We start from the raw sequence: 22,976 nt of genomic DNA on the forward strand, positions 1-22,976 counted from the left end.
TGAATTTGCTCGTAATCATGAAGACACTGAAGCCCAGATTTGTTTCACCAGAATAATGGAAAACTTTAAGATGTCATTGAACTTTGATATTCCGGCCTTGTCCAATTTGGGTCAAATTTTCAGTATTTTGTTTGGCTGATTTTTCTCCATCTTTTCAAATCATATCATTATCATCAGGCTGGAGTATCCGTTTAAGATCCAGTTAAAAAAAGCATGCACCCCCATTTGCAAAGGACCATGTATTTATAACCGTCAAGGTAAAGTTAACAAACATAAAAATGATCATATGATGATTATATTTTGCATAATCAGGCCTCCCTCCTTCCATTTCAAAATTGTTTAGCACACCGCCACCCCCTAAAAACAAACCGACGAGTGTTATGAGAAGAAAATTGCAAGAATTTTTTTTTTTTTTTTACAGAGGATAAGGACAGCAGGTGGCGTCCTAACCGGTACCGTAAAGTAGAAGAATCAGACGACAGCTGACAAGGCCAAGGTAGGACAGACTAAGTAAGGAGTAAGGCCGTGAAGTTGGTGAAGGTTTGTTTTTCATTATATTGAAAGTGATATGTGTTCTTTTAATGAAAAGTGTGGAACATAACATTGCATGGTTGTTGTAGTGTGGTGATTTAGAGAGACTGGTTACTGGTATGAATGAAAGGTAAGCCGAGTATCGGGCCTGAATAGCATTGAGCGCAATCGACATCGGGACGCTGCTGTTCTTGTTCCCCGAAAGTCCAGGAGGGGATAGGCTTAGAATGTGGAGGTAGCAAACTGCCACGTCACGTCAATAAGACCAAGACTAAAGGCAAGACTAAGTTAAAGTAAACTAATACCCCTTTCATAAACCCCATTAAAATGAATTAGGCGGCTAATAGCAGCATAATTTGGTCGTTAAATTGGAGGAGGACAAGAGTTATCCGCATTACTCTGATGCTGCTATTATCCGCATAATAGCAGCATCGGGACAAGATTTTGAGTTTATGAACGCATTTCCAAATTATGCGGATAATTGCCATGGTGCGGTCACAAGGTCACCCTTTTCCAACACAACCGCATCGGAGGGGGCGTGTCCAGTTGTCATGGCGATTATCCCCCTTTTTCAGGACGGGCGCTCGTAGAAATAATGCGGCTTATTTTCGGAGTTTATGAACGCAATTTTTATTGAATTATCCGCATTACTCTTAGGCGGCTAATTGGAGGATAGGTTTATGAAAAGGGTATTAAGGTCAAGTCCACTCCAGAAAATTGTTGATTTGAATCGGTAGAGAAAAATCAAAACAAACATAATGATGCAAATTTTTATTGAAATTGGATGAAACAAGTTGGGGCCTAGTGTCAGATCTTGGGACTGAAATTCCCAGTCTGGTAATAGATTTGGTTCTGGTTGAAACGAAAGTAGTTACCACTTGCAATAATCACACAATCATTCAATATCTATATGTAACATAAATTTAATTCAGAGCGACCAGCTCTATAAATGTACATATAATTAAAGAAATTGAACAATCAGAATTAAATCATGAATCACATGCATATCAACATAACATCAAACTGTATTTAGCAGTTAGCATCAGCATGAATTAACCTATACTGAATATGTTGCAATATGTATCTAATGAGAGTGATTTATTTATATTTAATCAAGGCCTAATAATTTGGCATCCAAACGTGACAATATTTTTGGTTATTAATTCCACCAATTAAGTTTCATCAAAAGAGGGTTTATACTTGGATGAATACCTACACTGGACCGTAGTATATCTAATCTGGTTATAATTTATATAGTTCAGAACAAGGACCCCTTCGACATCGTCAATGACTATCGTTGGTCCGATGAATATAGTCGTCTAAGAGCGAACTGCGGTGGCTTCGACGACGCGAAGTAAAGCGAGCGAACTCTCGACGAAAAGCCAGTCCAGATTCGCGGACGAAATGATGGGGGCTGAGAGCCACAGTACGAAGATTGCTACGATGAATCACAAGTCACGAACTCTGAGTTCGAGGATGAAGTACGAGCCAAGCTCGTCCAGTTCTTTGGAACAGTCGTGCCTGGTGAGATGAGGGCAGATGTGGTGGCTTTACCTGGCCTGTGCTGCCTGGATCCAGCCTGCCAACGATGGGGATTAAGACTCAGCTCTGTGCCTGCACTACACAGCCTGCAACATTCACCCAAAGTAATGGCCTACGAGAACCACACCCTCACACTCCGAGTTAAGACCAAATGTGGAAGGGTCTTCCTCTCCCGAGAATCAAACGATTTCTGATTTGCTTTTACTCAAACACCACTCCATCTTGACTCTCACAAAGACAAAGTCATTAACATTCTCAATATTCCTCTGCTTTACTCTTCCATGCTGAACATATCCAATTAAAACTACTTAACTATCCAAGCTTTAATTTCACCTATTCAAAACTCCCATCTCAAACATTCTCAACAGTCTTTTCCTCTCATACATAAAAACAAACATCTATAGAATTTTAGAGCCCCATTGAACTTAACTAAATATATCAAGTTAAATGACCCAATGCTCATGACCTAAGATTGTCAAGAAGTCAAAGTAAAATTCTAATCCTTACACCCCAGCGGGTTTGATCACTTACTTAAAGATACAGTTGATTGACTCTGGGACTATGACAAGAGTCAACCACCCAAATTCCTTTTATTATATACAAGCTGAATGGTTACTAGGGGTTAACACTAAATAGACTTACAGTCGCATTGTGACACCTAGTATGGGGCTATGACCTTTTTAAATTTCGCTTTTTTAAATAGATTAGGCCTAGATTAGAAAGATCTATTTTTCACAAAGTTTGTGACAAACAGTTCAATGCCCAACTCACTAGCGATATGAAATTGTGTGTGTGTGTGTGTATTTGAGTTTTGTCAGACGTGTATCAATCAGATATGATTATTTAAGTCTGGGACCGACCACTTGCACTTGTTCACTGCTACCATCTGGCCTGTAGGCTGTGGAGAGTCTAGGCCTACATGTAGGACTATGGTATGCCAATGCTGTATAGAGCACACACTTTAAAAAATCATTAAAATATCACTTTTGTGACCAAAATTACTAATTTCCATACAGTTGCAATTTATTTATCATTAGTAATGTGGGAATAATTTTTGTATTCACCAGAGCGCTCAAAAACTTGAATTTTGGGCATATTTTTGTGTACGCCCTCTATTGGTGGAAAGTAATATGGCAAGAAAATTTTCATTTTTTTATCTCTATTCTTAATTAAGAATAAATGATATAAAGAATCAAATTTAAATAAGAGCCAAGCAGTATGAATTAACAGGTCTAATGGAAGCTGTCAGTGTAAAAAAAATCAAGCATTTGCCCCAAAGAAAAAGAGAAAATAAGCCAAACATTGCCACCCTTATTTTGTCACACATGGAGATATAACTGAGAACAAGGTTATATTATAACCTTGTTCATTGAATGAGTGGGACCGACCTTTAACGTCACCATCCAAAAGACGTGACCAGGGCTCGAACCTCTGCATCAATTTGTAACTTCTCACAGCTTGGATTACAGGCGCACGCCACAGCGTCCAGAAAAGGCAGAATTGAGAGAGTTGATGATGGCCTTCACTCACTAATTCTTTTGTTTTTTATTGTTTGAATTATACGATATTTCAATTCTATTAGGAGTGGGCTATACATGGGTCAAAAATACTTTTTTTGTAATTTCAATATGGGAACAGTTTTTTTTTATTCCTTGTAATGTATCTCAACATGAAATGACAATATTTTTTGTCTTGGGTCCGAGAAAAAAGTGTGCCGGGCCAAAATCCAAAATGGCCGCCAAAACCACCCAAAATCACAGTTTTGGCCACAACTTTTTTATTTGGTGGTCTTTTTCTTTGGTTTTGGTGTCTATTCATATGTATTTGGGGGCAGGCAATTTGTTTTTCCTATAATTAATACTTTTAAACTATTATTTGTAGAGTTAAAGGGTAGTTGTACCTAAATTTTTCAATTGTTATAGCCTTTTTTCAGCCAAAAAGTAGATTTTATCGTCCTGGGGTTCTTCTATATTAGGTGGTACGAGGTCAACAATAGCAAGCAGCTTCATAGAGCTATATCGCTTTTATTCCTCTACTATGGGTTACGGATATTTGTGAAATATATCTTAAATAAAAAAAATGTTAATTATCCATAGCGGCTATACAGTATACAATGTACTGTACATATACTGCACTGCATAAATGCATTGGCCACCATGACAAGGCATGTATAAACAAATGAGCTCTTAGGCTTAGAATTAGATGCCTTAGAAATTGAAGATATGTTTTGTCTCAGAAACTGAGGACATGTTTTGTCAAATATGCTAATTCAGGGGGCGGAGAAAGGTAATTAACCCCACATCATGGCATTTACACTGTAGATATTCTGGGTCCCGTTGCTTAAAAATTTACCATTATGTTAACTTAATGGTAACTTGATACATGGAATCCTTGGTTCTGATTGGCTGTTGATCAACATTACCATGATTATATAGTTACCTGACCCCATAAACATAGGCCAATTAGACACCACAACCAGGTAAAAAAGCCTCCAAATGAAGAAGATATGGCTACATGTAGATATGTGATGTACGTATATGATGCATGTATGTGATCTTTTATGTGAAATTCACGTTGCTGGTTTCATCATGTACATCAGCTGACAAGCAATCAAATTCACAATCTAATTTTAAACCTTAAGAGCTTATTTCTATGACACTATAGTTTATATACAGGCCTTGTCATATGTCATGGTGGTCAATGCATGGAAATATGCAGTGTAGTATGTACTGTAACAGTACATTGTATACTGTATTGCCCCTATGGATAATTAACATTTTTTTATTTAATAAGATATATTTCACAAATATCCGTAAAACCCACAGTAGAGGAATAAAAGCAATATAGCTCTATGAAGCTGCTTGCTATTGTTGACCTCGTACCATCTAATATCCAAGAACTCCAGGACAATAAAACCTATATTTGTCTGAAAAAAGGCTATAAAAATTTGAAAATTTAGGTATAATTACCTTTTAACTCTACAAATAATGGTTTAAAAGTGCTAATTATAGGAAAAACAAATTGCCTGCCCCCTAAAACATATGAATAGACACCAAAACCAGAGAAAAAGACCACCAAATAAAGAAGTTGTGGCAAAAACTGTGATTTTGGGTGGTTTTGGCGGCCATTTTGGATTTTGGCCCGGCACACTTTTTTCTCGGACCCGAGACAAAAAATATTGTCATTTCATGTTGAGATAAGGTAAAAGGAACACAAAAAAACTGTTCCCACAGTAAAACCAAAAATCACCCATTTATAGCCCACTCCTAATTCTATTTGACAATATTTAAGGACAAACTTGACTTAAAGGTAAATGCTAGTTTTGGTAACGATATCGAAATGAGTTTGTACAGAATCCAATGAAATGACCACCAAAGTGTCTGTTTGTTAAATGTATGTGCCAAAGCAAAGGATTCTGGAAGAAATGTGTAATTGCTGAGAAATCAGCAAATACCGTAAGCACAGGATTCGGGTAGAGCGTCGGGCCCGACATTCGAAGCAATAATTATACACTGTCCCACGTGCACTTATCTGTGTTGGGGATCTTCAGTCTGAACATTTTTCAGCGTAGATTTCAAGATTTCAAGTTCAGTTTATGGAACTGTACCAGATCTAGATCCTTGATGATATACTGACAATTAAGCCTTGTTTTACAGACTTTCTCATGAAATCAGTGTTTACTGCAACTACTGGAATTTCTCTTTAACCATAAACTGTTAAAATAATGGTAATTCCACATGTTCAGGAACGAATAAAATTTAGTTTCACATATGGTGACAATGAGGAGAAAATTAGAATTTTCATATTTCATATAATAAAATACAAAGGAAATAGTGAGTGGGTGACGTCATCAGTCTGCCAATTTGCACACAGACCAGGATGTGCATATAACTGTTAAATTGTGAAATTAAGCGAAACTTGAAAATGTCATAACTTTGCACTTTCTTATTTTACATCCGATTTTGATGACATTTTCAGTGTTATACCGGTACTTGTTGGATTTTTCTCTTTGTATAACATTCAAATAAAGTTTTTGTTGGGGTGGACTTGTCCTTTAAGTAGATCTATTATGGTGTGACAGCGACCTTAATTTCGCGTGTTACCTAATTTTGCGCATGATCGAATATCTCTTTATCTAAATAATATCTTGAAAAAGTGATATCACCAACAGAAAAAAGCGACCCCAAATTACCCAGTAATGTAATTATGTGAAGGTGAGGAAGGTCTCAAATTATGAAAATATTGGCAAAACATTGGCAAATTTTGTTACCTTTTAAAAATTTTAAGTTTTGTGTCCACTCCGAGAAAATCCGATCTTCTTGACAGGCATCAAGAAAATCAAGAAATCGCTAGTTTGCAAGCAGACGTCTTCAAATAAGTACATGCAAGTAAAATGTGATACCAACCGAATCTATGGCATTTTAACCTCCATCTGATATTTATCTTAATAATCTTACCTTTGACTTTGTCTGCTTGATTATTTTTTCGAAACTAAAACTTTGCAAAACGATCGTGCACAATTTAAAGTCACACAATATGACATTTTTCAGTCAAGCGCGCATTTGTAGTAGATCGCCATTGAATTTTGAGATCACGATACAAGCAAAACCCTTGACCTACTTTATAATTCAGTCAAGCGAATTTGACTTTCAGATCTTGCCTTCCGTCTGGTATATATGATTTTTATTAATTTTGTGTGAACTGTGAGAAATTTTTGATTGAAAGTCAACTTCATGATAATTTTGAATATGTGTGCTAATTATGGTTACCCCATCATACATGTACGTTAGCCAGGGCCCAGGACGCTCCTAACTGTTAGAGACTACGTAGGTCAATCTCCACGCAGCTAGAGACAGCATGCCAAGCAGTAGCGTACCTAGGATTTTCCAAAGGGGGGCAAATTCGTCCGCCAAAAAATTTGACCTGCAAAAAAAAAAGGTCTTCAACCGCGTATAAAGGACATTTTAAACCAGAAAAAAATTGACAAGCAAAAAAAAAGGTCTTCAAGTTCATAGGAAGAGGCCACTTGTGGCTCATCAGGGATAAATTATGACTCATCACGGGGAGGGGGGTGGCAGTCTGCCCCCCTGCCCCCCCATAGGTACGCTAGTGATGCCAAGTACTGTACATGCACCATCATTTTCCCTCGATTAAAGGACAAGTCCATCCCAACAAAAAGTTGATTTGAATAAAAAAGAGAAAAATCAAACAAGCACTGAAAATTTTATCAAAATTGGATGTAAAACAAGAAAGTTATGACATTTTTAATTTTCGTTTTAAAAGGACAAGTCCACCCCAAGAAAAAATTGATCTGAATAAAAAGAAAAAAATCAAACAAGCATAACACTGAAAATTTCATTAAAATCGGATGTAAAATAAGAAAGTTATGACATTTTAAAATTTCTCTTAATTCCACAAAACAGTTATATGCACATCCTGGTCGGTATGCAAATGAGGGGACTCATGACATCACCCACTCACTATTTCTTTTGTATTTTATTTTATTGGGTTAGGGTTACCCTATTTGAAATATGAAATATTCTAATTTTCTAATCATTGTCCTTTTAAACAAAGTTTTATTTCTCCCTGAACATGTTGAATTACTAGTACCATTATTTAACATTTTATGGTTCAGTCAAGTTGGTCCTTATTGTCAAATATGTAAAAATTGAATTATTGTATTTAATGGAAACAATAGAAAACAAAAGAAATAGTGAGTGAGGGACATCATCAACTTTCTCATTTGCATGTGACTAAATTGTGCATATTTTATAACTATTTTGTTAGAAATAAGCAAAACTTTAAAATGTCATAATTTTCTTAGTTTACATCCGATTTTGATGAAATTTTCAGCATCATGATGTGTGTCTGATTTTCCTCTATTGATTTGAATCAACATTTTCTGAGGTGGACTTGGCCTTTAAGCTCCTAAAAATCACATCTTTCCTTTATTCAGGCCGAGCCTACCTCGGGCAATGGTTTGTATAGGCTCCACTACACTTCACTACCGCTACCCTCTACTAAAAATTATCTCAAGAACCGGTGACAAACTGGCATTTTAATTCACCGCCAAATCCAAAATGGCGATGAATTAATACGTGTGGGGTACTTCGAACCGGCTTTATCATGCCATTCTTGCATTTTAACACCAAATCACCTGAAATCATTCATTTCCATTCTTGCATTTTAATTAAGACATCAAACCACTTAAAACCACCCAATTGTGGCATTCTTGCATTTTTACACCAAAGCATTTGAAATCTCCTGTTGTGCCATTCTTGCATTTTGACATCAAACTAAAAATACTTGAAATCATTAATATTTGTTGTTCTTGCATTTTGACACCAAACCACCTTAAATGACTGATTCTGCCGTTCTTGCATTTCTGAGCCCAAATCACTTGAAATCAGTGACAAATCACTCATTGTGACATTCTTACATTTGACACCAAACCACCTGAAATCACCCATTTTGCCATCCTTGCATTTTGACACCAAATTAGCAAACCACTTGAGATCATCCTTTTTGCCATTCTTACATTTTGACAAGTCATTTGAATTTACCCGCTGTGACTGTGCCATTCTTGCATTTTGACACCAAACCACTTGAAATCACCCATTGTGTCATGCTGATGATTTGACACTAATCCACTAAAAGCACCTTTAGGTGTCATGGTTGCGATTTTGACCCTAAACCACTTGAAATCACCTCCAAGTGTTGTTTTTTGACACCAAAATGAATCACATGTCAGTTCTAGAGTACCAGTGTTGTCTACCATAACTAAAATTAAATTTGGCCAAATCCATTGCATCAATTGCTGAGTTTTTAGATAAGTTAAATAGCGCCCTCTGTGACAAGGAGTGTGTTTTTCTACTTTGGCCATATGTAACATACATGTAAGTTCCAGTAGTGCTTAAAAGCAATGACTTCAGACTATCAGTTTTTCAGCCTGATAATTATTTCAAAGTGTTTTGCAATATTTGCCTAAACTCCCTAGATCTAGATACGATGATGGTAACAATGGAAATCAATGTTATAGCCTCTATTTAGTGTTTATATCTTATAAACTGCTCTATACACCTCCACTATTGGCCCCATGTAATTCCCTCTCTTTGTCTTCCCTGTATACACCTTTTTTTCCTTGTTTCATAATTCCTCTCTTATTGTTCCCTATGTCTTTTCATTCTGTATATAAATTCATATATATCCTCACCCTTTTCTTCTTTTGCTAATTTCTCTTTGTATTTCCTTCTTTCCCTTTCTTTCCATTATGTCGATTTAGATGTGTAGTCCTACTTAAGTACGTAAAATATCTATACACATACACTTTATCGTATCCTAACTGGGGACCTTGTCTTGACAAGCCTAGCTTTTTTAAGGTCTCCTCTTTCTTTCAGAAATGTGAAATTTTGTGTTACTTTTGTCTCCGTAATCCTACTGGGTATGATTTATGTTAACAACCTCAAAGTATGTTTATACGCTGACAATGAATCCATTTTTTATCTTGCTATTTATTTTATTATCATTTGTTATGTAAGGAGGGGCCACTTACATTGACGAGTGAATACCATGCGCGACCAAAAAAAACACGTAAAAAGGATGTCTTTTTCACGATAGGGCACGTTACGTACGTAACGTGATAAGGGTGTCAAAAACACAAAAATAATGAAAAAAGGGTATCTATTTCGCTAGGAAAATTACGTGTGTAGGGTCGAATTTGCGGGGATGATAAAACAAAATTCAAATGTTGTATAAAGGATGTCCTTTTTGCCCCAACACTTCGTGTTTAGAGTCCGATTTGCGCGAGGTGTAGAAGATGGGGTCGTACTAAACCAAATAAGGTAAAGCCGACGACCGAAGGACCCATAACAATAAAACATTCCTGTACTTGTTTAGGGGTTCATTTCAGGGAATATTTGCCAAGAGTATATCGTTTTGTTTCCAATACTTGTTAAGGGTAGGGTTTCACACGCCAATACTTGTTAAGGGGTGCATTTTCAGAATATGGAAATTACGTGTTTAGGGTGCTTTTCGAGACCCCATGGTTGCGCATGGTATCCACTTGTGAATGGAAGAAATAAATGAACTATATTATTAAATCTACAGTACTAAAAACATTCATTTGCAAAGTTAAAAGGTCAAGTCCACCTCAAAGAAGTGTTGATTTGAATCAATAGAGAAAAATCTGACAAGCGTAATGCTGAAAATTTCATCAAAATCGGATGTAAAATAAGAAAGTTATGACATTTTAAAGTTTTGCTTATTTTTCACAAAATATGCACAATTTAGTCACATGCGAACGAGAGAATCAATGATGTCCCTCACTATTTCTTTTGTTTTTTATTGTTCGAATTATTAAACATTATTTCACTTTTTGCAGATTTGACAATATGGACCAACTTAACTGAACCATAAAATGTTAAGCAATGGTAATTCCACATGTTCAGGGAGAAATAAAACTTTTTTTCACAGGACAATGAGGAGAAAATTGTTGTTGTTGTTGTTATTTTGAATAGGCAAACTAGTCAGTTTTGACTATTGTTGCCTTATAAATATGCTTTTCTTTTTTTTCAAAATATGATAATTTCTTTGTTCAAATTATGTCAGTTTGAAAAGTAAAAGAAAGAAAGGAGCGAAAAGTTCCCAGGAAATTAGAATATTTCATATTTCATATACTGGTAATAAAATACAAAAAAAAATAGTGAGTGATGTCATCAGTTCCCTCATTTGCATACCGACCGGGATGTGCAAATACATGTAACTGTTTTGAGAATTTAGGCGAAACTTAAAAATGTTATAACTTAAAGGTCAAGTCCACCTCAGAAAAAAATGTTGATTTTAATCAATGGAGAAAAATCAGACAAGCACAATGCTGAAAATTTCATCAAAATCGGATGTAAAATAAAACTATGGCATTTCAAAGTTTCGCTTATTTTCAACAAAATAGTTATATGAACAAGCCAGTTACATCTTAATGAGAGAGTTGATGATGTCATTCACTCATTTTCTTTTGTTTTTATTGTTTGAATCATATAATATTTCAATTTTTACGAATTTGACAATTAGGACCTCCTTGCCTGAAGTACAAAATGTTGAAATAATGGAATTCCACGTGTTCAGGGAGGAATGAAACTTCATTTCACATGACAATGACGAGAAAATAAAAATATTTCATATTTCATATAATAAAATACAAAAGAAATAGTGAGTGAGTGATGTCATCAACTCTCTCATTTGGATGTACATGTAACTGTCTCGTTCATATAACTGTTTTGTTGAAAATAAGTGAAACTTTAAAATGCCATAACTTCCTTATTTTACATCCGATTTTGATTAAATTTTCAGTGTTATGCTTGTTGATTTTTTCTCTTTTTATTCAAATCAGGTTTTTTGGGGGGTGGACTTGTCCTTAATTATTTTACATCCAATTTTGATGAAATTTTCAGTGTTATGCTTGTTGGATTTTTCTCTTTTTATTCAAACTTTTTGTTGGGATGGACTCGTAATAAAGGATTATGTATCATTAAAAAATATATATTATGTGAAAGATCTTTACTCTATGAAACTATCTTAAATCTGAAGTCTAGATGGGATTATGTAAAAGCACCTTAAAAGATGGAAAGGGGGAAAAATTCAAGTTACAAAAAAACTTTCCGAGATGCCTCTACATATATGTAAAATAGATGTCAAGGCCTTTTATTAAAAAAAAAGTTAAGCAACAGTACCATTTGAAAGAGATATGGTGATAATGAAATGCAAATAAAAAAATGAATTGGAAATGGTTATTATCACCACACTAAAGATTTGAATGTTAAGAACTAAGAAAATACTTAATACAATTTTCTTAATAAACCATTGCTAAAGCATTTTGCAACAAGAAGAATATGAAGTGAAAGAAGCTAGATTAATTTTTGAGAGGGTACAGTGTAGGCAGTGATCAAATTTTTTTGAAGCTTTTGCAAATTCTGAATTCAACATTCAACATTGAAATCGTTTTAATTTGAAACACTCTATAAAAGAACTTTAATGTAAACATGTTTGAATTCATCCAAAAATTTAACTTTGAAATCATTTGAAGACAATTTAGAATTCAAAGATCTTAAAGAATTAAGACTCTGAGACATTGAAATTGTTTTACAAATTCAATTTTGAAGTACATGTGCAAGATAGGAAAAGGTCGCATAATATAAAAGGAATTGACCAAAGAGTCTTCTCATAAAGGGGATAATAAAAATTGATATGCTGTTGATTAGAAATTAAACATTTGAATTGTTTGAACTACAATTTGGTGCCCCTGATTTTCCCCAAAATCTGTACATGTCATAAGATTTGCAGTTTTTACTCAGTTTTTCATTAATGGCATTATTATGCTGTTTAAAAGGGATGCATGGTATTTACATTGAAGCACAAAAAAATTTGCCTGTTTTTATAGAAAACAGGAAAATGTACAGTGGAGTTTATAAACCTCAGACAGTGTATTGTATTGGTAAAAACATGTATCTACTCTTCTTTTTAGGTCTCTATTTGCTCTGAAGATTTCAGAGGTTTTAGTATGATTGTGAAGAAACTGTTGATTGGTTTCTGTACACCAGATTGCTTTGTATGGAGGGGTTCTTGAAAGTGTAACATTATGTAATGTTTTTGCTCTTTGACAGTTATAGAGTCAAATGATTATGTTGCCTGCAAACCTAAAGCCAATACAAACAACACTATAGGTGGTGCTGCACCAGCACGAGTTTGCTCAATCTCGAGATTTGAGCCTGATCGGCCCTCTTCATGATTAATCTTGAGATTCAAGAAACCCTGTCTCCACCATCGCAAGATGAGCAATTCCTGCTTGAGCGAGGCATCGATGCATTATGGTCTGACGCTGTGAATAAATAATCCAGAGTGGGTCTGCACCTGCGAATTAGAATATCACGCAATTATGCAAATAATTCCAAGTTGACTTGGGATCGCAATCTCAAGATTAATCCTACGAACTAGCACGATAATTGCGTCTCCATTACAAATAATCCTGAGATTCAGATTGGGATAATTTGCCGGATCAGAAATATCGCGCTTATTCGAAAACTTGGGCTGGTGCAGATGGCCCTATTCAGTCATGTATTGTACCCCCCAAGTCCTCAACTACGCAATGCAACATTCTGATCAAATACTCTGTATTAAAAAGCCCACTTGAATGATAACACACTATTTCACCGCTTGTTCCCACTGTTGTGCGGTCAGTTATGATCAGCCTTTCCTGGCTCAAAATTTTGGAGCCATCCAAATATTTTGTTACAATCACAATGATTGCAACAACTCAAGATCTGATAAGTTCTGATACAATCTCTCACTCAACGATTTAGACCACTTTTCAATTGTGGTGCACATCAGGACTGCTAGTAACCAAATGTAGGTACATGTATACTAGCAAAACTGGTAGCTTTACCCTAGATTATTTTTGTTTCTCCATATATTATAAATGGCTAAATTATTTTCTGTATTATCATACATGTTTTTATGATGTTATTTTATGGGTACTACATGTATTCCAATATTAGTCAATGAGACCACAACATAGGCCTACAGTAGTCAGTTCTTGCTTTAAATATTGATGTTTAATGAGACCACAATACAGATTCAGTAGTCAGTTCTTACTTTATTGATGCACAGGGGGAGTGGGGTGTTTCGTAAAACTTTTTGTAAAGTTTCTTGACTATTAAAGGAATCACTTTAATTAAAGTACAAAGTACATTTCACCAAATTCCCTGATACAAACCAAGTGTAAAGGTTGAAGGAGACTATTGAAAATGGATTAATTTTGCCATCTGTACTGGGGGCCATTCATTAAGCTGTTCGTATAAAGTTAAGAGCAACTTTTAAGAACGACTGGTGAACCTTTCTTACATGCTTAAACCATCGCCAATGAATATACCATTTTCCACAAGAAAGGATCACTAGTCACTCTTAAAGTTGCTCTTACACTGTAACTTACGAAAAGCTTTATGAAACACCCACCAGGGTCCTCTGGTAAGAATGACAAAAATTGAAGAAAAGAAAGAAATGATTGTAGATGTCCCTTCGAATTGGGAAGAAACTGAATGAAGAGCCCCCTCCCCCCTGAATCTTGATCCTCACCTACAGGTACTGTAACTGTCTCTTTTATCTGTCATGCCAACAATTCCTTATAATTGTCAAAGATAAAGCTAGAGAATTTTGTTTACTGTATTAAAAAAAAATCTTTCTTCATGCTTTGCGATTTTATGGTCCTTTCTTACCTTTACTTTTCATTGAGCTGTATCAGTATCATTCATACCAGGAGAATTTATTAAGTTTCTGTTTACTTGTATTATTTACTCAGTTATGTAACATTTCCCTGTTTATCGGATCAGCTGGGCAGCTTATTTCAGGCTCTCTTTTGTGCAGTGCATAAACAAGGTCGATTCTTGAGGTTTCTTCATCTGCATTTTTTTAATATGGTTTGCAAAGTGAGAATGGAATGATGAATGAGTGAATCCAGGCCCATCCATTGATGGAAGGCATTGTTTCTTTCCTGAAAAAATATCCCCTTTCAGTATCTACATATATATGTCTGTTTATTCACGTTGAATATTGGGCTTACATACCCAGAACTTTGCTGTGTGTCCCGACTGGTTGTGTGTCTGGACTATCAATTTTAAACAGCCATTTGGAAAAAATTAACAAGAAAAGTTATGTCAATATTTAGTACAAAGTGTGAACCAATATAGGGAACAAAATAGAAGATTTTAGAAAGTATTTTTCATGTTTTTGGTGTAATATTCATACTTTTGGTGAAATCCAAAGAAGGCTTCAAAATGTGGAAAAGAGTTTGGACACCCTACCCCCCCCTTATCCTTCATCAAGTAATAATGTGTTTTATCGGTCCCAACTTACACATTCAAGTTTAGCTGTAAATGTGATTTTACATACATGTACATGTATGAATGCACCAAATTATTAAGATCACCCGTACATGTATGTGCATGTTCGTGTATGTCGGTATGTCAGTGTTCTAAATTATGCCATAAGCAAGCCATTTCAAGCAAGTGGGAGTGAAATACTATTAGGGCCTACATACATGTATGTAATGCTATTCTGAGTTTGACAATTATTATTCTATGAATCTCTTTGTAAAATATTAATTGACTATTCATTTTATGAAATTCCATCGTGAAAAGGCCTTATTTTTAACCTCCATGAAAGAATAAATCTTGTTTTTTGACTTGGAATATGTATCCATGTGCATACAAGCATGTGTCTCTGCACGTAGAGCATTCTTTGTATTAAAAGTGAGACAAGGTTTTATTTACCCTGAATAACAATAACTCCGGGGGATGATAGCTCTTCAATGGCTTTTAACTGGTACCCTTTCATCTTTACTCAGGCATGTCGAATCCTCACAAGCCCCGGCTGGTTGGACGTGTCCCAGCAAACAGGGCTCTCACAACACGCCAGACGTCATCGTCCAAGCTCAACGACAGCTTCAAGTACCGCGAGGCAGCCACCTATCTCATGGAGCTGCCCCCTTCCACCACCCCACAGGGGACGCAGCCCCCTGGTGCGCCCCTCAAGGGGACTCCTAGCTCGATAGTGACAAATGGAAAGCATTCTGTGAACATTGGGGGCTTTGCAGACGATGCCAAAGGGGCGAAGGATTCCAGCAACCAGCGTGATGTGTTTTATGTCGTTGGACTCCCTATATCAACTTGGTCGACCGGTGCCCAGTTTTTCTTCCTTATGGGTTCAATTTTCTTCTTTTTCATCATCTATGGTTATTGTCAGGTAAAAGATTCTTTTTTTTTCAGCTATTTGTATTAAAAGTGAATTTATTCTCAGTCTGATGATCCATGGACCTACATGTATTGCAAAGGTCCATGGTTGACCAAACTTCAAGACAGACCTCTGAACTTTTTTTTTTGTTAATTTTTTCAAATTTTCACCATGACTAGGGAAACCAAACTGATCTTAAATGTTTTTTAGTTGTAATATTTCAAATTTGTACGTGGCTTAAATTTTACATTCCTTATTAAAAGTACACAGCTTTCACCAGCTTAACATTAATCTTTCTTTATATCTTAATATTCTAAATGAACAATTTTTGTATAATCTACATGTATTCTTACATATGGATGTACATGTATGGGTATAAATAAGAATAGAACAGACATTTTGATGAAAAATTGCAAATTTGCATTTTTTGCAGCGATTAGTTGCTTTCATTGCATTGCCAATTTGCTAGTTGAAAGTGTGTAATGATTAGCTTTACAAGTTAAAGAGCTTTTATTCAGGAATAGCATTCCATGAATACACTAGCTCACTGGAAATGGCAATTTTTCAGTACATCTTGGCTTTAGATATTCAATTGTAATTGCAAGCAGGGATATGCAACAACCCTGTTGCAAGTAATCAAATGAAAGAGACACTGCAACGATGTCCCCTCAAGGAAGGAAAACTCTATTAAAACCTACCTCATTTACATTATGAAAAGAACTTCTAAGCCTATATACTGTACATACAGTACATGTAGCTTGATCTAAGGCAATAAAAAATTAATGTCACATTTGGCAACCAACATTTTTTTTTATTACAACATATATTTTTCAATGTAGATTGCAGTCTGCTATGTAAATTTCATGAGCAGGGAAATGCGGTCATGCAAATCAAGGATCATGCATAGACACAGTCATGAACTTTGAGCCATGCCGTTTCTCATTGTAAACTCTGCAAGAACCCATGTTGTATGATTAATTGTAGACTCTTAACTTTATTGTTGGTTCAAAACACCTTTAAAAAAATTACTCCTGCAGCGTTCTATATGCCCGCTCATTGTCCTGGTAGTATGCAGTGAAAAAAAATGTATTCCGGTCTTAGGGCTATCGACCCCCTGGAATGTACAAAAAAATCCCCCCTCCCTCCCTCCATTGAATGACAATTAAGTTCATAGTAATAAGGAAGCATAGATACATGTATGTATGCATACAAGAGCATGTACATGTATATCACCACAGCCTTGTTTCCTTTGGTAAGGCATTAATCCACACTTTGCCACTCTCCACCCAGGTGTTAAAGTGGGTACCTGGTAGGATATGAAATTCATTGAAGCCTCCATTGAAATATGGTACACAATGTAATGTCCTGGGCCCCATCTTACAAAGAGTTCCGATTGATCCAATCAATCGCAACTGTGGAAAGCCATCAAAGTCAACATATAAAATGTATTGTTATTAAAAAAAAATCTAGATATGAATGTATATCCATAAATTCATTGATTTCTGAAATTCTAGATATGAATGTACATGTATATCCATAAATTTGTTGACTTCTTAACAATTTCCTTTGTTTACAAAGGACAATTTATAGCAAATTTCCTGTAGAAAATCTTTCGACACTGATGGATTTCCATAGAGTTACGATTGATTGGAGCAATCGTAACTCTTTGTAAGACAGGGCCATGGAAGGACTGAGATAAAATGGATAGAAGTACATGTAGAAGTGAAAGTCCCCTCCTGCTCCTGATCTACAGCTCCTGTCTTCGAAGTCGAAGACAGGAGCTGTAGATCAGGAGCAGTCATATGAAGAGTAGTCCTACTCTTCATATGACTATTATAAAACGAGGTTGCCCATTGGGGGGAAAAACAATATCACATGGGGACTGTGGGTGATTTAGCCACTGAAGTGCTCAAAAGAGCCATGGAAATTCCCATTTATCACAATATCCTTTGTTAAAGATTTACATGTAGACAGTAAGTTGTGAAAAAGTAGCCCCCCCCAAAAAAAAAATGCCTGGTTGCTAGTATTGTGATATTTTCCAAAAATTTTCTCAGCTGCCTCCATTAAAAAAAATTGAGGTACAGTGTACAAGGTTTAGAATTAGAAGCTCATTACCAATACATTTTCATGTATGTCACATTGACCTTAGAAATTGAAAGAACAAATCTCGTACCCATTTGTTTCATCTCGTTTCATAATGATGCTGATATAATTAAATCATTCTTTTTTTTCCTTACATGTAGGAATTAATCTTCAGCTTTGAGGAGTTCAAGTCGTTTGGCTGGTATCTAACTCTCACTCAGTTTGGTTGCTATACAATATTTGGTCTCCTAGCAACCCAGGTACAGAGCGACAACCAAAGAAGGTATGAAATAGTCTGTACACGTAGGCGCAGGCCCTAATTGAAACTTTGATCAATAAGAAGGTCTTCACACAAGACTAACACATAAAAACTTGCTGTTCTGTACACTAGCCATTGTAGGCTGTGCATTCAGACCCAATACCTCGAGTGAAGGGTTTGCACAGCAGACTAGGTATGAAATTTGTCGGTTAATTTTACAAGAGTGTGTTTTATGATTTGGTCTGAGTCAATCAGATGCAAGGGTTTGAGTAGTCAAAATTTGTCAGAGAATATCATGGACTACATTTAAATGGCAAAAAACACTTTATAAATCCAGCTATTATTATCATTACTACATATTTCAGATGATTACTGCCATTTTCTATGTCATGAAACTAATCCGTTGACTTAACAATCACCACAAAATCATGTACAGTAGATTATGAAGAATATGGCCTACATTTAGCAACTCCTCTAATGTGTTGATTTTATTGTAAATATTCTTTTCTGTCACCTCAAAGTTTTTCACTCACTATTTCTTTGTGTTTTTGTATTGTGTAAATTATACAATATTTCAATTTTTGTAGATTTGACAATAAGGACTAAAAACTTGATGAAAACAAATAAATGTCACATGTTCAGGGAAGAATAAAGCATTGCTTCATATGACAATGAGGAGAAATTTAGAATATTTTACATATTAAGATACCAAAGAAGTAGAAAGAGGGTGATATCATCTGTCCCCTCATTTGCATACCGACCAGGATGTCCATAAACTGTTTTCTGAAATGAAGCAAAACTTACATGTAGGTCAAAACTGTCATAATGTCATAACGTTCTTTACACCCGAGTTTGATAAAATTTTCATTCTTTATCTGTGCTTGTAGGATTTTTCTCTTTTTATTTTTAAATCAACTTTTTTTTGGGTGGAATGTCCTTTGAAAAATAATATAAAAAGACATCGCTCTCTCTCTCGTCATTTCCTTCCCAGAATTCCCCTGAAGACGTACATCCTGCTCTCGATCCTGACTGTCACCACCATGGGAATGTCTAATGCATCATTAGGCTATCTCAACTACCCAACACAGGTCATCTTCAAATGCTGCAAACTTATACCAGTCATGTTGGGAGGTGTTCTTATACAAGGTATTATTTTATTGATTTAATTTATCATTCAATCCCTTAATTGAGGGTCGTGTGTTCGAATCCCACCGCGGTCTGGCGTCCTTTGGCAAGGCGTTAATCCACACTTTGCCACTCTCGACCCAGGTGCTAAATGGGTACCCGGTAGGATGTGAAAGTCATTGTAGCTTGTCCAGTATTGTGTGCGCCTCACAGGCGACTGACTGGAATACTCCCCAGGGAGTGGAGGATGTGCACACATTGTGTGCGGGAATGACTGATTGAATCCGATGACCGGGGTAATAATATATCTGTAAAGCGCTTAGAAACGTCGTTCCGATGGATTAAGCGCTATATAAAAGCGGATTATTATTATTATTATTATTAATTATCTATTCATTTGGTCAAAAAAACCCCATAATATACATGATTCCAAGGTCCAAGGATCAAAACTGAACATGCATACAAATAATAAAACATAGTCTTAAAATGAATTATTATAATAAACCAAACATATTAAACAACATTGAAAGTATATAGAACAATACCACTAAAAGAAATCCACTGTGTGGAGGGGTAAAATGTATGATTTATTGCATTTATTATTTATTCATTCATTTATTTCATTATTTATTGATTGATGTGTGTATGGATTTGTTATTCATTAATTTATTCATTCATGGGTGTATACGTTTGGTGATTTATGAAATGAATTAAAGTGAAGTAAAAAAAGAATTTCAAAAAGAGGAATTATAGTACAGCAACCTACAGTATCATTAATCAAATCTTCATTTACTAACAAAAAAATTACCCCTTCGGCCTCTTTTTTTAAGTTCAAATTTGTCCCTAAATCTTTAAAGTCCTGGGATATTTTTCCTGAAGTTTACATTTATAAATAGAGTACTATCAAGGTGTATTGATGGGAAAAACTTATCTTGAGAGTTAACATTTTTTATTATGAGAATTTTGAATGTTCAAAACCTTACAGAGTTTGTTAGTTATAGCCAGAGATGTAGTCGAGGCTGGTACTTCTGACCCATGAAGCTGCTGGAGATAACCTTCTCCCATAGCCTTACATGTAGTACATTTGACTTGGGCCGAGGCCAAAACCAAAGCTGGCAAAATATTTTGTGGACAACTATTCATTTGTTTTGGGTACAAGCTTTCAGCTTGTCCCCATTATCTTTCAAACTGCCTCTTGCCTCCTGAGCACAACGTATGTCATGGTAGTATTAATAGAAAAAATCTGAACATTTATAAATATAAAAACAAATAAAGGAGTTGTCCACAAAACCATGGATTTTGATGCGTGTTTGCCAAGCTTAGAATACCTTATAAGACTTTGCAAGACATTTTAAATTTCCATTTATTCTCCTATGTTTTAACGGATGAATGAAGCTTATATTTAATTGCTCTTATATTACTCTTTCCAATGAAAGTTAATCTCTAAGTTGTGTTTGTTTCCCTATAAATTTGTGATCCCAAATCAGTTAAAACTCTTTTGTGTTTGTTGTAAATACAGGAAAGCCATATGGTTTAACAGACACCTGTGCAGCCATCTGTATGAGTGTAGGTCTTATCTTCTTTACGTTAGCTGACAGTACCGTCTCACCCAAGTTTGACAGGACGGGTAAGTCATGATTACAAGAACCCCTCACAGATCCTTTACCATTGTACTTCTAGTGATATTAATGAAGTCCTCCACAGATCTGGTTTTGTAGAAAAATACATTGTAATAATTTACTTGCTTATATTTCTTCAAACGCAGTGCATGTTAACGTTGCTCTGCTAATAATAACGCTGCATTACTGTAGAGTGCTTGAAGACTTCTGATAAAGTAAGTTAAGTAACTTACTTTATCAGAAGCCTTCAAGCACTCTACAGTAATGCAGCGTAATTACCCTGGCTTAGCAGAGCAACCTTAACATGCAGTGCGTTTGAAGAAATAGATTCCTGCAAGGTACCTATTTACCTCAACTTGGTTGAGTGGATCATATTGTGGATTTTGGGCTTACGGTCAGTTGTGGATGAACATGGCCAAATGTAGTAATTGCCCTGGCTCTCGCAGAGCAGCTGTAACAAGCACTGCGCTTGAAGGAACACATTCCTGCTAGGTACCTTTTTACCTCACCTGGGTTGAGTGCATCATCTTGTGGATGAATTTCTTGCCGAAGTAGATTACTCCCTAGTAATTTGAGTCAAAATAGCCCAGTATTTCTAGAGTTAAGCCATACAGAGCTGAATATTCTGTCATCCATTTTCTTCTTGATTTTTTATTTCTTGACAGGCATTATATTGATATCTTTAGCATTGTGTGCTGATGCAATTATAGGCAACGTTCAAGAAAAGGCTATGAAAGCACACAGAGCATCATCATCAGAAGTAGTAAGTTCAATATTTTGATTGACATTCAAATTCATATTCAGAATTTAATAGATATGAAAACCAAAGGCAAAAAGAAGCTGCTGAAAACTGCTTATCTAAAAAAAAGAGCCAATGGAGTAAATTAGAGAGTCAAAAGGGGCCTAAGCTTTCGATCCTAGCAGAATCTTCGTCGGAGGCAAAATGACAAACATATAAAGTGGAACAACCATGATATAGACCACAAACATCCAACAGCAACACTAGAAACAAGGAGACAAAAGGGGCATTAGTGAGAAGAGATGACCAATCAGGTTAATGAAGGGGAAGAAAGAAAAGGAGTAGGTAGACACAAAGGGAAGTAGGTGTGAGTAAGGCCAAAGAAAGACCTCAAGCCAAGAGGGATTAAGATATGGAGCAGGCAACATCAAACAGGATCTGGAACAAAACAGTGATAAAGGGTATGAGGAAGAGATGAATAACAAGAGAATTAGTGAGAGGTGGGTCAAACAGGTAACAAAGAAAGGCATAAAAAACTGGTGCAAAAGAGTGGGGGAAAAAGGGAAAGAATGGGAAATAACTGAACATGTGCAAAAGACATAAGTATGTATGAAAGAGCAAAAAACAAACTAAGAGAAGAAAGTGAGTGTAAAAATAAATCTGTAAGTATAAAAGTATGTAAATATATCCAGAAAGGAATCTATGTGAATAAATATATAAATGTATATACATATGGTAGACAAAACTGATATAGTGATCCGCTGGGTGTGGGGGGAAAACAGCAGACTATATAGTAGAAAAAAAAAAAACACCTGTATATATGGAAGGGAAGCAAAATGCCTAAAGGGTAAAAGCAAATAAAGAAGCTGATGCTGTATGAGAGAGGGGGTGTATTAAGTAAACATGAAAAAGGCAAAATAAATAAGTGGTAAATCTAAGAGGTGGGTGGAGAGAAAAAATAAATAAATATATGATGATTATAATATTGCCTGAATAAGGGAGAAAAAATTGGAGCTGAGCTTGTATGAGATATGGGAGGAAAGTAGAGGAAGAAACTATAAAGTGACTAATCTAAAAAAGCTGAGGGAAAAAATATGTGTACACAAATGGAAAGTGGAAAAGAAGGGGTAATCAGTCGTTCCCCTCTTGGATGTTCAGGCCATGAGGTTGGATGGTGCGAAGTCGTCTCATCCAGAGCTTCTCTCTGCTAGTACGGACTGAGTCAGGACGGGTACCTAAAGATTCGATGCCCTGTAGCATCATGTCAGTGATGGAGTGGTTGGGAAGGTTAAAATGGCGGCCA

The 22,976-nt window shown here is 35.7% G+C and overlaps 1 protein-coding gene across 3 annotated transcripts in view; it reads left to right on the forward strand.

Annotated features, from left to right (window-relative positions):
• Positions 1-473: 473 nt before the first annotated feature.
• Positions 474-22,976, forward strand: part of LOC121430913 (adenosine 3'-phospho 5'-phosphosulfate transporter 2-like) — a 28,741-nt gene continuing 6,238 nt past the window's right edge. The window contains exons 1-7 of one of the 3 annotated variants that reach the window (XM_041628346.1): positions 517-540; positions 9,022-9,026; positions 15,462-15,861; positions 18,093-18,214; positions 19,182-19,336; positions 20,835-20,942; positions 21,600-21,697. In XM_041628346.1, coding sequence (XP_041484280.1) covers positions 15,466-15,861; positions 18,093-18,214; positions 19,182-19,336; positions 20,835-20,942; positions 21,600-21,697 — 879 coding nt within the window. In that variant the 5' untranslated portion in view covers positions 517-540; positions 9,022-9,026; positions 15,462-15,465. Of the gene's footprint in view, positions 541-585; positions 662-9,021; positions 9,027-15,461; positions 15,862-18,092; positions 18,215-19,181; positions 19,337-20,834; positions 20,943-21,599; positions 21,698-22,976 lie in introns of those variants that run through there. The other 2 variants (XM_041628345.1, XM_041628344.1) reach the window with 2 other exon arrangements.

This window comes from Lytechinus variegatus, chromosome 17 (assembly GCF_018143015.1).
Source record: "Lytechinus variegatus isolate NC3 chromosome 17, Lvar_3.0, whole genome shotgun sequence".
NCBI classification, from domain to species: domain Eukaryota; kingdom Metazoa; phylum Echinodermata; class Echinoidea; order Temnopleuroida; family Toxopneustidae; genus Lytechinus; species Lytechinus variegatus.